General features: G+C 43.3%; 1 protein-coding gene across 4 annotated transcripts in view; it reads left to right on the plus strand.

Moving 5' to 3' along the window:
* Positions 1–17,318, plus strand: part of LRRK1 (leucine rich repeat kinase 1) — a 105,744-nt gene that overhangs the window by 42,863 nt on the left and 45,563 nt on the right. For all 4 annotated transcript variants that reach the window (XM_077828354.1, XM_077828355.1, XM_077828357.1 and 1 more), the window contains 8 exons: positions 2,042–2,268; positions 2,651–2,778; positions 3,066–3,229; positions 4,034–4,171; positions 8,406–8,518; positions 9,753–9,829; positions 15,235–15,364; positions 16,210–16,322. In XM_077828354.1, coding sequence (XP_077684480.1) covers positions 2,042–2,268; positions 2,651–2,778; positions 3,066–3,229; positions 4,034–4,171; positions 8,406–8,518; positions 9,753–9,829; positions 15,235–15,364; positions 16,210–16,322 — 1,090 coding nt within the window. The remainder of the gene's footprint in view (positions 1–2,041; positions 2,269–2,650; positions 2,779–3,065; positions 3,230–4,033; positions 4,172–8,405; positions 8,519–9,752; positions 9,830–15,234; positions 15,365–16,209; positions 16,323–17,318) is intronic.

Consider the following 17,318-nt stretch of genomic DNA (forward strand, 5'->3'; position numbering starts at 1 on the left):
GTTAGACTGCACAATTATTCATAATAATTCCACTTTCCTCTGCATCTTCACCACTTGCTCTTCTTTATCTGGAATTCTGTATACCAAATAAGCATTTGGGATCAACCTGGAAACCACCTTTGTATTTCCTTTTCATTTAAAATAAAATGTAAAAATAAATCACGGGGCTATAAATTCAGAATTTAAAAGGAAATGAAATCAGCTTATCAGTTGCTTGCTGCCTCCTGGTGGTGCATTCATGAATCACTCCATTAATCCCAGTTTTTAGGGTTTAGCATTATATCGTATAGCACAGGGGTGGGGAACCTTTTTTCTGTCGCAGGCCACTGACGCACATAAAAAAATTAATCGCGGGCCACTCACCCGTCATGGGGGGCACAGAGGCTTGGGGCTTTCCCCTGAGGCAGGGCAAGCCGGCGCTTGCAGCTCCAGCCCGGGGGAGAAGTGCCAAGACTCAGGACTTCTCCCCCTCCCACCCCCCTGCAGCAGGGCAAGCCAGCCCTTGCAGCTCCAGTGCTGCGGGCCAGGTGAAATTTACCAATGGGCCTGATCCGGCCCATGGGCCATAAGTTCCCCACCCCTGCTGTAGCATCTGAAGCCACTCTTGGGGTAAAATTTTCAAAAGCACCTAAATCTCATTTTCAAATGTTACTTAGACTCTTTGCAGCCTGTGTCTCCACGCAAATGAATGGCACTTAGGCTTCCAAGTCACTGAGGCACTTTTGGAAGTGTTGCCCATGCGTTGTTTCAATGCAGAGATGATCATTAGGTGGTCACGTTTTCCCAAGTGTTCATGGTAGTTCAGGCTTCCACTTTGTTTTAGCCTTTAATAACTTTCAGATTTTCTTTGATAAGAATAGGATGCAGTGTTCTTTTTGTCCTGTTCTCACAGGCCGCTGTGCTGCCCAAATGGTGCTATTTTGCCAATTTATTTCTAACTTCACGAGCAATTTCCCCTGTTCACAAACACTCTTTCCAATAGGGCAGCTCTCATTCTTCCCCTGGTCTGGACATGCCTTTGTAAAACACTCCTTGAAATGGCTCAGAGCTGGTGATGTTCCAAGGTTTGATAGGGAAGAATGATACATGTGAAAATATTATGTATTCTAGCAAACAGCCCACCAGCGATAAATCTTATTCTACTGCTGCTAATCTCCTACGGGAACTCCCTCTTAGGGCCGGTCCAGACTGGGCAGTTTTGGACTGGTGTTGCTCGACCGATGTTGCTGCAGTGGTACAGACCTCTCGTGTACGTGTGACTTGCATTAGTGTAAGTTACCGTAGTTTGACCACACTGGTGCATGAAATTTTTTACCCAAGTGCAGCATATCTACCCTATGGGCTTGCACCGTCTCCTTTCCAGAAGCTTTTAGGCAGCACTCCTTGAGTGCTTCGCACTCTCCACCCCACATCTCAGATGTGGGTGCAATCCTGCACCTGCTTCACACACACAACTCTAAACTAGTCCTTGGAAGAGTGTCACTTGGAGGAAATCGAGCCTGTACATCCAGAGGTGCAAGGATCCCCCTGGCAAAGGACCCGGTATAGCTTCAAGACACGAAAGAGGTGGGGAAGCTGGGATTTAAGAAGGACTTGCAGTATGAATCCACATCTAGGTTCTCAGGCTGTGTCCATCACTGAGGCATCTGAGTGCCTCCTGGATGGCACAGAGCTCCTCTCCCTGCACAGTATAGGATGGGGCAGGGTTTGAGGATCTACCCTGCATCCTACAGAGAAGAGTGTGTAGGTTTCATGGAAGACCACTTCACCCTCAGTGGACCAGCTCTGTAGCGATTCCACTGCTTAGGCTGGGCACTGGGTCATTGGATGAAGCCCACGGAGCAGCTTTGTGATCAGGGCCTCTGACATCAATGCATTATTTCATAGCTGGGTCATCTGAGTTCCTAGAAACTAGTTGCATGGAAAGTGAAGCACTTACAGCTACTTGATGATTTGTCAGTATTGTAACAGGCCCTGGCTTATTACCATAAGGCAAGTGAGTCATATTAAAATTGCTTTTTGTTCTTTCTTTGGCATACAGGCACTGTCTGTGAGTTGGTCAAATCTCAAGCTGCCTTGGGTGGATCTGGACTGGCTGATCGATATCTCATGTCAGATAACTGAGCTCGATCTGTCTGCCAACTGCCTGGCCTCCCTCCCATCCGTGATTCCATGGGGACTGATAAACCTCAGGAAACTGAACCTATCTGACAACCAGCTGACCGAACTGCCCAGCGTCCAGTCATCCGATGAAATTATATGCACAAGGTGTGTGTGCTGTATCCTTAAATCAAAGGATAGCAAGTGCAAAGAGCTGCTTCAGATCAATCAGTTGTGCATGTGTGACAGACTGAAACCTGAAGAGAACAAATGAACCTATGCCCCTTGGGCAGATGAAGAGCTTCTTGGTTTTATCTTTTCACTACAAAGACTCAGTTCTGCTCCATACTTTATAATACAGTTATTTCCAAGTTAATTATCAGGATGGTCATGTTTTAAAGTGTGGCTTTTGCCATGGCTTGTGAGAACCATACCTCATACCTCTGCCCAAGGGGAGCTAAAAATGTGATAAAATAGATGTCTTTATACAACACTAGTCATTGCTCATGCTTTTATTTATGCTTTGTTGGATGTTTTTCCATACTTGCAGGTTACTTGAGGTGGATGTGTCCATCAACAGGCTCTGTATTCTCCCTTCTGGATTCCTTCATCTCACAAAACTTCAAAAACTCATTGCCACCAAAAATTATCTGGAAAAGTTATTTGATGAGGAAAGTGGTATGTTAGCTCCAGTGATCAGTGTTACCCTTACACTTTTCACTCCCAGGCCTGATCTTGCAAGGGGCACCCAGGCTTCCTTTGACCTCTAACCCACCAAAGCCAATGGTGGTCGTGAGGGTGCTTAGTACAGCTATGGGATCTTCATCCAAAGCACACTGAAGTCAATAGTCTTTCTGCTGACGTCACTGGGCTTTGGCTCACACCCACAAAGTACTGAGCACTATGCAAGATTAGACCCCGAGTGACAGCCCTTCACTAAATTTGTGGTGTTTTGTATTTTCTAGCAACTAATTGGATTGGATTAAGGAAACTGCAAGAACTTGATGTGTCTGACAACAGATTGGTGGAGCTCCCCACACTGTTCCTTTACTGCTTCAAATCCCTAACCATCCTCAATGTTTCCAGAAACAATCTGAAGGTGTTTCCAGACCCCTGGGCCTGCCCCTTGGTAAGTCAAACTGCTCTGGTGGGAGCAAAAGAATGAGGAAAGCTTTCCACGCACAGGACAGTGCAAAGAAATGGGATGTGCTACATTAAGACTCTGTCTAGCTTCTTAGGCTGAAAAGCTGGTCTCCCAGTGCAGTGGTGATACCAGGGTGATTTTAACTTTTGGATTTTCAGGGTGGGTTTTTGGAGATCCACTGCGGTTCAACTCTGTTCATGTGGATATTCCCAGTAGGGCCAATGGTACCACTGCCATGGATAAAGCAAACAGCTTGGACCCTGCGCATATGACCGAAGGATGTACTGGGTCGTGTTACAAAACCCACAGCTTTCCTTCAGATTAACTTTAATCAAGCCAGTGGATACATTATGAGACGTCAATACCTACATGTCATTGTGTATTTCAGGAGGAGATAAATGTCAGTGTTTCATGGATAGTGGTAAAAAATAATGAGTGCAAGAAAGTATTTTGTTGGTTAAATATATATTTGTGGGGGAAGAGTTACAGTCTTCAAAGTAACAATTAAAATGCATATCCTTAAAAATGGATTTGCCTATCAATTAAGTGTATGCTTGTAGAGTTTATTGGGGGTTGCTTGGAATTAGACTTGCAGGAATTGGATCTTAGACCTACAAGTGCACAATTCCTTGTTGTGCAGTAGTTACTCTTAAAAAAAACAAACTAGGAAGGCTGCATGAATCAAATGTGTTAATGTATAAAACGTGACAATTGATCAGCATGTTTCTTGAAAGATGTATGTGTCTTAGAATTTGTTATTGTCTCAGTATTTTTTTTTCATGCTTCCAGAAATGTTGTAAAGCATCTGGAAATTCATTGGAGTCCCTCCCGGACACATTGACTGTTTTCTGGAAACATCACCTCAGAGAAGTGGATTTTTCTGAGAACTCACTAAATGAAGTTCCACAAGGACTTTTCCAACTTGAAGTAAGTGTAAAACCCTCCTAGAGCTTTTTCAACAGAACCTGTTCAGGACAGGAACACCAACTGCAGCGTGTATGTGATTATGAACAAGGGATTAGAGGATCTTTGTGTGTTCAGTAAGATAATGTCCCTTTGCTCCCTGTGCAGAGCTATTGTGCGGGCCTTCCATGCAATATTTAATAGCTGCCCCATTTTCTCCAAAGGTGCACTTTAGCCATGTCCCAAATGATCCTTGTGTATTGTTTGTAACATGCTTTAGGATTCCTTTGAGAGCTATTTTGGTGCTTGCAGCTGTGTCTTTAGGACTGCATTTTTTTAAACCAACCTCCATTTGGTAGTTGCAAGTCAGAGTTAGACGTCCAATGTCTAACTTAATTGCACCCACAGGTCATTATGAGTGCAGAAGGGAAGGCCAGTTTGTTAATCTGTCCCAGAAAGCACTATATAAGCAGGAAGTATTATTGTTCATTGGGTCCATATTAGTGCTGTGTGAAATACTTGCTTTGAAACCTGGTAGCATAGGAAACCTGGGTTAAGGTGAGTTACAAACTCAAAGCGCAGACCACGTTCATTGAAAGGTTCATTGTGTTTGACAAACCTTTCATGCAAATGCAGGGCCTCTTTCCAGCTAATAGGACAGATTCATGATTTTGCTCCAAACTTGTTCAGAATTTGTGGTTTCAACATGAACCAAGGCAGAACTCAACGGTTTCATCTGAGTTTCCATTTCAGATTGTGAAGCACAGGGGCATAGTCTTGAGTGGATTGAAATCAAGGAAAACATTTGTGAAAGTGCCAAGATTTTCACAGCTCTACCCAGCATGGAAAATTGAGTGGTGACAGCATATGTCCATGTCTGTCTAAATCAGTTTACTTGGACACCAAGGGAGCAGTTGTAGCAGGAAAAACATCTGACAGGAAGGTGTAAGATAAGCCACATTCAAGAGAAGCCATCCTGGTCAGCCCTGATTTCACTTGAAATCCCCATAAAGTTAGTGGGAGAACAATGCCACTGAAAATAATTCTTCACCTCCCTCCCCAATCCCACTCAGCTAGCCTGTTCCCAATGGAATGCCCACAAGGGAAAGGAGGAGCGTGCTAGAGAGATGCCTCTGGCTTTGTCCCGCTAATAGGAACAGAGAAGATCACTTTCTTCCTAAATTATTATTTGCAGAAGGCTACAAGTGACCTCTGCATGTGCGAGTTGCCTTTTCATTACATATATTTTTAATGATTTCTGCTCATCATTTCCTCTATCCTGGCACATCTCCGGAAGGATGAAATCTATGTGCTATTGACTTTAACATCACTTTTTTTTCTCTGAAGATAGTAAAAATACAAATGGGAGAGATTCAGTCGACACAGCAAATGCTGGACACTAGATGGTGCTCCAGGGTCACATTTCATCCTACACTGTAGTTTTTGTGTATGGAAGGCTGGATTTGTGCATGATGTGATAGCTCCCAGGGCAGCATGTCTAGTGGAGTTGGATAAATTCTCCACTGGGCTGTGTGATTTAGAAGCTGGCATACTTTGCAGGCACTTGGGTATCCTAGGTAGCTCCAGCTCACATCTCTGTTTCTTTAGTCCTAATCAGATAACATTAAAAAGTGCCAACTCACCCAAGTTACCCAGAGCTAGACTGAGATGTGATTACATGTGTGCCTAAGGGAATCAGAGGAAATAAGAACAATAAACCTTCATCTTGGATGTGGGTGCATTGGAGCAAATGAGACTACTCACCCACTTGCACCCTCTCTAGGTTTAGATAGGTGGCGAGGGGTGGAAAACGGACAGAACTTTGATGCCAGCCCGCATGTGCGTACATGCTCACTGGCCAGCAGTAAATTACTATCCCAAGCCCATGGAGCAAGGAAGAAGTGTGTCTCAGAGGAGCATCTCTGGTATAATGCTGCTGCTGGAATGTTGTAGTCCACCCATCACCCTTTGGTCAGTGCTGGGTCTAAAGTCAGGATCTGGTCCACGGTAAAGAATATGATTTAGATATGTCATTGTTCAGATGTGGCAAGAGAAGGGGAAGCTAAACCAGCTCATGTTCTATGATTCCTTGTGCAGCACAGATGTTCCTACACAAGGTCCTTTTCAGCTTTGCTGTAGAGCCCATTATCCTTTTCCAAAGAAGCTGGTACTTTTCCAAGTCATGGCTCACTTCTCTAGAGAAGTTGATCACTCCTGGAGAAAGACCAGGAACTTTTCTCTGAGGGACATATGCAAAGCAGTCATGTCATGTTTTCCAGATCCCTTACAGGTTGACTCATGCAGCCCCTGTCATAAGTAAGTGACAGTAGCTTTTTCCACTCTGTTTTAAATTATATGACAGTTCCCTTATTGTGTGTTGTGGCAGAAAAGAGAAGGAAGTTACCTACTATGGTCCATTTCTTGCTCCTGACAGCGCCCCATCCCCCTGAAACTTTGCCAGTGGACAGTCACGATTCTGGAAATCTGTGGTGATACCTGCAGGGAACTTGGCACAAAGTGTTGGGTGGAGGCAGATTCTTCTTGTCAAACTGAGGTTGATTCCAAATGTGCAATGATTTTGACAAAATGTGGGGGTGGAGTAGAGGGAAGGCTGTATGGTTAATTTGTTTATACTTCTCTGGAAGTCTCTGGTGTTGTTCAATTCCAGCATTTAAATTGACTCAGCATGTTCCTTCACCAGTTCCCTTCCAATGGCCTTCTCTAATATTTCACAGTTATCTATATTTGTTACTTTTCTAGCATTATGTCAAAGCTTTGTTGTGCCCCTGTCCTGGCACTGTGCAAGTTACACATTAAATACCGACCTACTCACCTGATGATAGGCGGCTACCCTGGTCCCACTCCGATTTCTTATTCTTCTATTTGACCTCATCACAGAGGAACAATCTCACTTTCTGAGACAGTGTTATTGTGGCTTGATTAAGTACTTGCCACACCATGCCAGCACAACCTCTTAAGTGGTATCCACCATTTACACTAAACCTTAATGGCATATGGAACATAAGTGGTGTCTAAAATACCTAGGGCCAAATTCTCTGCTGGCACAACTCCATTGACTTTGGGTATATTACACTAACTTCAGTGGAGTTATGCTAGAAAGAATTTGGCATTTCTAGGTTAGAATTCTGCTTATCTCAGATCACATCAGGGGATGTATTGACTAGGACTTGATTAAATTTTCAGTCAAAAGCTGTTTTCCTATGGATAATTGGATCTTTGACAAAATGAATATTTTCTTGGAAAACATTGACTTGCTGAAAAAACAAAAACATTGTGGCCAAAAATCCCAAAAGTTTCAATTTTAGGCCAAAACATTTTTTAATCAAAAGTTGAAATTTCTCATGGGGGAACCCCTCATCCCCAATTTTCCATCTAATGCTGACACATTTCAAAAACTATCTTCTTTTCCAGCTTTTAAAAGCACTTTATAGTGCCTTTGGGTATTGTCCTGTTGCCTTACTACCTTGAGAACATCTCTTCAATGAAAATCTACTCTTGTTTTATTAAAGGGACACCATCAAATGGTTTTAGCTTCAAATTTATTTGTAAAGCAAGGTGGGAGAGTGGGGAGATTTAGAAAATCTGGCATAAATCAATTTTTTGTAAATTTCAATTAACTTTTTAGGAGGGAGGTGGTATTTGGAATTTCACCATATCTCCGTGGTGCTACTTAATACATGAAAGCAAGCAAATGAAACTGAGTACAAGTAAAGAGTAAACTAATAGTGTAAATGGTGAAAGGAAATGTAAATCTACTTTTAATAATCTAAACCACATGTAACAAAAATATATGCAGATTCTACTGTATAGGTAGCTCACATTTTACATTTTGGATTTATACAAGAGAATATATAATCTGAAATATGAATTAGTAGGAGAGGGCCCACTCATATCTTAATCCACACACATATGCAACACCTATGACAAACATATGGCATAGTATCCATATAAAACATATCTCTTATCTACATGGGACTGTTTCATTAACACCAAAGCTGACGTTTGGAATTTATAGTTGAATCTTTCAGTAATTGTGTTGGGCTAAAAGGAGATGCACTAAATGTGTGTATTGGAGAGAGTTAAGGAGGGGAATGTTTATATCCTAGGAAGCTAGTCTCTTTGTTAAATAAGAAGTGCTTTCTTAGTTTTCCTGTGATTTAAGGAGCTGTACTTACCAAACCTCTTTCTGCTTGTTTAATGGATTGCTTCTTGTAAGTGCAGCCTATTCCTCTTTCAGGCGCTGGTGTCACTGAAGCTTTTGGGAAATCAGTTAGTTTCGTTGCCTTCTCAAGATAAGTGGACTTGTAGGCAACTTAAATCACTGGATCTTTCTAAGAATCAGCTTGGGAAGTAAGTGTTCCTTTTAGTTTGTGTCAGAGCTAAAATTTAAACTAAATATTAAAAATTAATAACAAAACCGATCCCTTACATGTGGTAGAAAGTGACGATGCTTTGACAGACTCGCTGGATTAATTCCCTCTATATAACATATAGTTATCTGTACAGCATGGACCACATCTTCTTTTGCATCTCCAAAGTGTCTTGTACACCCATGGCATTGAAGAAATATTACCCATAGTTCCTTTGGATATAGCACATGACATTATATCATGAGTGAATAATTATTAGTGGTAATAAAATGTAGAACATGCTTCACTCTGAGTGGTTTACCAATGCAAGTACTTATTTGTGGGGAGCATATCTTAACCATAAGCGTTTTGTCTGGGCTTAAACTTTTGTACTTCTGTTGGGAGTACGTGTTTTGAAAAATGTTAATAATCTTTGGGTTTGGTTTTTTTCATTAAAATGTAACAGGCCATTAGCCCATAGCCAGACTAATGACTTTGGTGATTTAGAAAAGAAAAGAAAAATTCGGAGTGATATTTTTTCCATTTAGAAAACATTATAAGGACGTTTGATAGGCAGACTTGCTGGTCTGTTCCCTTCTCCAGCGGTGACTGTCAGCGCATCCAGCTTGCATGTATATCATCTGGGTGTATGCCCAGCAGCTCTGCTAGATTCATTATGATTTGCCCTGCCACTAGTCTGCATGGTCCATGTCAATAAAGAAGGATGTATAAATGCTCTAGAAATGTCTCGGCCCGCCTCCACAATAGCATTCGTGGGCCACCATGTCACAGTACTAGCTGTAGCAGGAAAAGGCTATTCTCCAGAGTCTCTCAATTTGCTATTTGACAATCTCCAAGCCTTGATACCAGTAAAGAGAACGCAGTCAAGTGTGCATTTCCCAAATGGAATCAACACGATGCCCCAGAGCTAGGCTAATATGCTGAATGACAGAGATGAGTCTGAACCAAAACCCTTGGGTCCAGACGGTTCTGAGTTTTGGTGGTGTTCAGAACTGCTGCTGAACTGTGTGGCTCAGACTCCTCTTCCACATCCATGGGAATGGGAACCAGCAAAGGCTGTACTCTGACATTGTGAAGCCTTGCAGAGGTCCAAATCCTACAAGGTGCTGAGGTCCCAAAGGGTGGGCCCATAACAGTACGGGTTCATGTGAATGTCCCCCAGCGTGGCTTTGTCTTTCTCAAGCATCGCTTTGTGCATTTTGTTTCGTCCGCAGGAGCGAGGAGGGGTTTAAAACAAAGCGGATTTCCTTTTTTACCACAAGAAACCGAGTGCGTGCAGGCACAGAGGCAGGTATGGTATGTGGTATGTCTCCTGGGAAGGAGATGGTCAATTGCGCCAAGTGAATTCCAAGGGTAAGGGTGCAGGGATCCTCCTGGAGTCTGGCAGATGAGTGGTCAGTAGTGCAGTGACATGAAAATAAGACGGGAAATGCTTTTAACGTACAGATTATTGTAGAACTGGTCTATCCCCTCTGCCCAAATGGCTAGTGGGTGAAACCTGCTTCTCTCCCTGAACTATCAGTCCCTCTCTTTGTCCAAATTACTAAAGTGCTTGATTCAGAGTAGCAGCCGTGTTAGTCTGTATCCGCAAAAAGAAAAGGAGGACTTGTGGCACCTTAGAGACAAACCAATTTATTTGAGCATGAGCTTTCGTGAGCTACAGCTCACTGCATCGGATGCATTGTATTTCTGTTGGGAGTACATGTTTTGAAAAGCTAGTCACTCTAGCTAGTGTGCCCGTTAGTTCACTGAGATGGGGAAATGAACCAATAATTAGATGATCCCAAGGGCAATACAACTATGTCGCTGAACTTGCAAGGTAGGTTTTGCCCTTTGCCTCTTTGATGATTGCCAAAGGTCTGGCAGGAGATTTTCTGGATTACCACCTGTGAAATCCCATAAAATTCAAAAGACCATTTGAAGATATCCACACTGATCCCTAATCTCTGTGGAATTAATTTGCTTTGCTTTGCTTTTTGTTTGTTTGTTTTTATTTTAGGCCACTCTGATCTTTTATGTGCTGCATTCTTCCTTGGGAGTACCTTCCTGACAGTGCATTTAACAGTGTCCCTGGGGAATTGCACAGAACGGAATAAAATTCACGTTTTGTGGTGACCGTTAACATTGCCCTGGACATCCTGATGAGAATAGTCCACTAACCATATAGTCTCACCTCACTGCACTATGAATGAATCCCTCTATTTTTCCCCTTCCTTCATGGGTCATGGACAAAGCAGAAGCATTACCCCCAACACACCCATGACCCTTGCAAATCTGCATTAAGACAAAGACTATAATAAAATCTCATGCTTCAGGGCTTTAGCTGGTTGGCTACAGGGGTCAGGAAGGAGCTTTTCACCTGGGGCACCATTGGTCAGATATATTCTGGGAGTAGTTTTGCCTTGCTCTGAAGCATCAGGGATTGGCCACAGCTGGAGATAGGACACCTGACAGATGGATCTGAGGTCACAGAGAGAATCCTCTTCCTAGATGCCTGGCTGCTAGGTCTTGCTCAAATCCTCTGGGTCAAACTGATCTCTAGATTTGGGGTCAGGAGGGAATTTCCCCCCAGGTCAGATTTGCAGGGATCTTGGGTGTTTTTTGCTTTCCTCTACAGCATGGAGCATGGATCACCTGCTGAGATCATCCAGGCACACCTCACCTAATCAATAGCCAGCCATTGCAGGGGCCTCAGGCATTGGAAAACATAGTCCCAACTACATATATAAAATGATGGAGTCTAAATTAGCTGTTACCACTCAAGAAAGAGATCTTGGAGTCATTGTGGATAGTTCTCTGAAATCATCCATTCAATGTGCAGCGGCAGTCAAAAAAGTGAACAGAATGCTGGGAATCATTAAGAAGGGTATAGATAATAAGACAGAAAATATCATGTTGCCTCTATATAAATCCATGGTACGCCCACATATTGAATAGTGTGTGCAGATGTGGTCGCCCCATCTCAAAAAAGATATACTGGAATTGGAAAGGGTTCAGAAAAGGGCAACAGAAATGATTATGGGTATGAAACGGCTTCCGTATAAGAAGAGATTAATAAGGCTGAGACTTTTCAGCTTGGGAAAGAGACAACTAAGAGGGGATATGACTGAGGTCTATAAAATCATGACTGGTGTAGAGAAATTAAATAAGGAAGTGCTGTTTACTCCTTCTCATAACACAATAACTAGGGGTCACCAAATGAAATTAATAGGCAGCAGGTTTAAAACAAACAAAAGGAAGTATTTCTTCACACAGTGCACAGTCAATCTGTGGAACTCTTTGCCAGAGGATGTTGTGAAGGCCAAGACTAGAACAGGGTTCAAAAAAGAACTAGATAAGTTAATGGAGAGTAGGTACATCAATGGCTATTAGCCAGGATGGGCAGGGATGGTGTCCCTAGCCTCTGTTTGCTAGAAGCTGGGAATGGGCCACAGGGGATGAATCACTTGATGATTACCTGTTCTGTTCATTTCCTCTGGGGCACCTGGCATTGGCCACTGTTGGAAGACAGGATACTGGGCTAGAGGGACCTTTGGTCTGACCCAGTATGGCCATTCTTATGATTTCTCTTGTTCTCTGCCTGTGGCACACAAGAGTCACGAGGACTGAAATGCTTTGTTCAAACCCAAGTTATTGGGCTCAATACAGGGTTAACTGTATTGAGCCCAATTAACTGGGTGAAATTTAATGGCTTGTGATACAAAGGAGGTCAGACTGGGGGATCTAATGATTCTTTCTGGCCTTAAATTCTAAGGAACCATGAAACTTGCAAAATTTCCTCTCCGTGGAGGTAGAAGCTGCTGTCCAGCAAGTAATGTGTGTGTTCATATGAAGAAAATAAATCTCTGTTGTGCGTAAGATTTTCTTTAACTAGTTACAAATGAAAAGAGAAATAGCAGGATTTACCTAGAAAGATAAATGCTGTGACATCAATCCCGAGTGTAGAACATGTGGGAATATGACCCTGAACCTTTGTTCTAAAGAGTTTGTCAGCATCAGGGGCATCATATCCTCTCTGTAAAGCTATTACAAAGGCTGGGAGCCGGGGGCGTGAACGGAGGACTAACCCCAGGGATGCTTTGAGCCAAAGATCTGTCCTGGCCTTACTACCAACCCCACCCCACTCAAATCCTCCGGCTATTCCAATTAATGCCCATCTTCTGTGCCTACTGTTGTCGAATAATGTGAAAAGAGGAGCTGAGAAGGAGAGACAAAAGGAGAGAAGGAGGCACTTTCGTCAGGTCATGGAGCAAGGGGATAAGAGGTGCATTTGTCAGTATGGGCTAGGTGATGTCGATCCAGCAATCAGCTGCAAATGGGGAAGGGTCTCAGCAAAAAGGATTGGTGTGTGTTATGTTGAAATAAGAAACATGAATGTTATAACAAGAAGATGGAGATTCAGAGGGCCAGACCTTCAGCCCTGCCATAGCTCCTTATGCTGATCTGGCCGTGCAAAGGGACATAAAGCTAGTTTAACCAGCTCCCTGGGGATTCCTTGTGCAATGAGAATCCCCAAGCAATGCAGAGCCAGCCCAGTCTTCATAACAACCCCTTCCCCTAGAAAAGGGGGTGGGACCTAGTGAAAGGGGGTATGGCCTGAGCGCCATGGCTCTCTGACAGTCCCTAGCTAGAATGTCCCCTTTGATACGTGGGTATCTGGGTGTGACTAAACTTGGGCCAGGGGCCAAACCAGCTCCCTGGCTGGCGCCAGGACTGGACAGCCACAAAGATGGAGTAAAATCACCTTTGTCTCCCAGCTTCTCCTCCTGTCCCAAGTGCAGCTTGGTGAGACCAGAGGACATGACCAGGAGTTTAAAGGACATTTAGTGAAGACAGGAGTCAGAATGCATCAGTTTCGTACAAAAAGCTCCCTATATTTAATATAGTTTTACCAAGTAAACTGTTTACTTATGTCTAGGAAATTATTTACAGAGGATGATTTACGGATACTCAGTACACTAGGTTGATAAAACTCAGAATAAACTTCTTGCATATGTATGTGGTTGCATTTGTGTAGTTTACCCATCCAAAAATATTTTTAGGATGGGAATTCTTTTAACAGAAAATCCAGACCCAAGCCAGAAAAGTCATACATAATTCATGAATAAATAATTACAATTCATAAACACTTTGAGCCTGCTTCTAACATAACACACTCTTTTCTATCTAGGGTTAGGAAATGAATTGGGAGCATTGCTGCTATTTTTGGTAGTTACTCCTGTGTGTCCAGGATGGACTGAATCTGTCTGTCTATAGCTAGATTAGTTCCATTCATCCATACTGAAGAGGAGCAATAAACACTAAAAAGATTAAATTCATAACGAGTCAAAAAATGAGTGAACTGAACCCAGGAGTGTTGGAGGAGGTTCATCCTCAAATTTAAAGACGTTACTTTTTCTTGTGATTCACTTTACTGGTACTTTCCTCAATTTCATTTTCACTGTGGCAATGCACAGTTAGTTGATGATCACTGCCTACATCTGCCCTTCTGTATACTTGGATGTCTTGAGGTGACGATCAGAACTTTATTCATATGATTTTTGCCATCATGTGAGAACCACATTGTTTTATGGTGGTGTATGATGAAGGAGTATCCCTCTAACAATAAGATGGTTCAGTTGACATAATTCAAGCAAGTGTTCCCTGTTAAGTGAGCCGGTTTCACCTGTGCCCTTTATGTCTGTCGTGTCATGATTGTCTCTCCCCACCACAGCATTTATATCACCCATAACAATAAAAATATCATCATGTGGGACTTGCTGATGAGCTTCTGAAGACCGTTATAAAAAGTATCCTTATTGTCATCATTGAATTCTCTTGTTGGGGCGTAGCATTGAATGATGGTCATTTTTATATAGCGTTTCTGAAATCTTGCTCATATCATTCTGTCATTCACTGGTTGACAGTCTGAAATGGCTCTTTGTGCAGCATCATTCCAGATCAATGCAGCTTCTTCTATGCCTCCATCTGGGGCCCTTGAGTAAATCTTAGCTTTATTGTTGCCTGTGGTGAGGGCCTACATTGACTCATCTGCCCACTGTAGTCACTGTCAGATCCTGCGGCTCGCTAGCTCCCCCTCTGTGCAGGGTTAATTCCATAAATTGACCTGATTCTCTGCTCACCCTGAACTCTTGTTGAGTTATTCACATGTAGTTATCAGAGAGTATTGTGGCCACATTTTGGCTGCTCTTGTGAGAGTGCAGGGAACAAACTTCCCAGTGCTTGTGCTCCTTGCGTGCAAGTTATGCGGCTGGATTGGGCATGGATGTCATTGCTCGGACCGTGATGCATCTCAGAGCAGACGCTGTCCAATAAGGAAACACATGCTACTCCACCAAAAAAGAAAAATTAAATGTTCTTCTAGACACATTCCCATCAGTGACTGTGGAGACATTCGGTCTGCCTCAGTGCTCCACAGGTAGAAGGTCTCAGTTCACTGCTGGGGGTTTGCACCTCTACACGAGGGCAAAATCCAACAGTGCTGTGATTGTAAACACCGTAATCTGGGCCTGGATGCTTTATTACCATTGTTTCTGTTGGTGGTCACTTGCTTTGCATGTATTGCTTCATGGTAACTAATTCAATTACCTAATGACCTTGCTGAAATGTTAAAGACCAAGGGTTATTGGTCTAGAGCCTTGTGGCATGTTCTGTTTGCTTTCATCTCAGCATTTATTTTCTCTCGTGTTGTTTCAGGTCCCTTCTTGGAGTTTCCGGCATTCCTGAGTGACTCTCTGGAAGTCCTGTATGTAAATGACAATAAGCTAGACACCGTCCCACAATCCATTTGCCTTCTGAAAGGTCTAACAGAGCTTTATTTAGGGAAGTAAGTACATGCCATGAAAAGCCACATTATTACTCTGCTGCTTTGACGACCAACCTTCTGTCTGAGGCTACATCTACACTACAAGCTGGGGGTGTGATTCCCAGATCCGTTTGATAGACTCATGCTAGCTCTCATTGAGCGAGCATGCTACAAATACTAGTGTAGACATGGTAACTCGAGCAGCAGCGAGCCACCCCCCAGGACAACCCCACCCAGACCCCGTGGGTACATACTCAGCCTTGCCACTCTTTGCTGCTGCCGTTGCTACTGCATTTACACCACTATGTTTAATGCTCTAGTTCGGTGAAAGCTAGCACAAGCATGTCTGCTTCAGCCCAATCTCCAAATGTAGACGTAGCCATAGAGTCGAGGCGATGAGCACATGTAAAGTCAGAGGGAGTTGAAGACACTCAGCAGCTCATAGGATTGGGCCCATAGATTTGTATAATTGGGTTGGAGATTTTAACCTTTAAACTCTAGAGTAAGGACAGTGGTTGTAATAGGCGGAGCAGAGAACTGGATGCTGCTGGCCTGAATGCTAATCCTGACTCTCCACTGTCTCCTTCTGTAGCCTTGAGCTTTAACCATTCTGCCCAAGCTTCCTCATCTACAAACTGGAGATGATAATACTCACCTGCCTTACAGGGGTGCTGTGGGGGTTAATTAAATTTTACCAAGCACTTTGAAGATGGAAATCACTATGGAAGTGCTGAGTATTATGAAAATGTTAATGGAAGAGAGGGGCAGATCTTTGTGAAGACAGAATTGTGTAATATGGGAGCCCCTAACAGTAGCTACGTACTTACAAAGCCTGGTTGTTGGTAGATTGATTTATTTTCCAACAGTAACCCTGGTATCCGAGAGCTCCCTCCAGAACTTGGACAGCTGGCTAATCTTTGGCAGCTGGATGTTGAGGAACTAAATATCAGCAACATTCCTGCAGAGATCATAAAAGAGGGTAAGTCTGTATTCTACACGTATTTTAATAAATTCATCTCTTTGAACAGAGCATCAGAATTACTTTTTTTTTATCATCTTGGACATGAAAGAACTATATCTGCATAGGGAATGTTAAAAGGAATTGCATAGGGAACTTCCCACACAGTGCAAAGTCAACCCCAGGACACAACAGGGGTCCAGGCCCTCTCTTGGCCATGGATGCTACCACACAGTATCTTCCAGTCTTTCCAGTGGAAGGGGAGGGGACACAGAGAGAGGTCCGAGTCTCTCTGAGGGGAGGGGAGGGGAGGGGAGGGGAGGAGAGGGGAGGGCAGGCAGGAAGAGATCTGGGCTGGTTCCGATTTCTTTGGTGGCAGGGGAAAGGCTGAGAGACCCCGGTTGATCTGCCTCACCCAGGGCCAGTCCTTGGAGATGGGGAAGAAGTAGCAATTGAATCTCTCAGCCACCAGCATGGCCTGAAGTGCGGGCTGCATCTCTTCCTGGGGCTTTGGCTCCTAAGACACCGTGCAGCTGGCTCCCCATTTCCCAGAACGCTGTGAACCATCTCCTAATGCAGCCTCCTCCACCACTTCTGGTTCCAGACCCCCACCTTGGGAAAATTCTGGTTGCGCCACTGTTCAGCCCTCAGTGCAAAACGCCAACTATTGGCTCCGTTTACGAAAGATTTTTACGTCAGAAAAATGACCTGTAAATGCAACCTTTTGTTGGCAGTATATTATGCCAGAGAACTTTTGTGGTGGATTTTATAGGACTGCAAATAGTTTATAATACTTTGACAGCCCTTCTAAAGCATTTTTCAGTAATGGCCCAAAACATTGCAGAGTAACGTGATGGTGTAAGCTGTCGTGTTTTTGACCAATTATAACAGCGTAGTCTTTTATTTAAAAAACCCTAATTTTTCTTAAATCAAGTGCTGTGGTCTAAACCTCGTTTTAAGTAGAAACATGAAAGTATAAGAATGTACTGAGTATTTGCCAATGCTGCATTAGTATTT

This window comes from Eretmochelys imbricata, chromosome 10, assembly GCF_965152235.1.
Source record: "Eretmochelys imbricata isolate rEreImb1 chromosome 10, rEreImb1.hap1, whole genome shotgun sequence".
In the NCBI taxonomy this organism is placed as follows: Eukaryota; Metazoa; Chordata; order Testudines; family Cheloniidae; genus Eretmochelys; species Eretmochelys imbricata.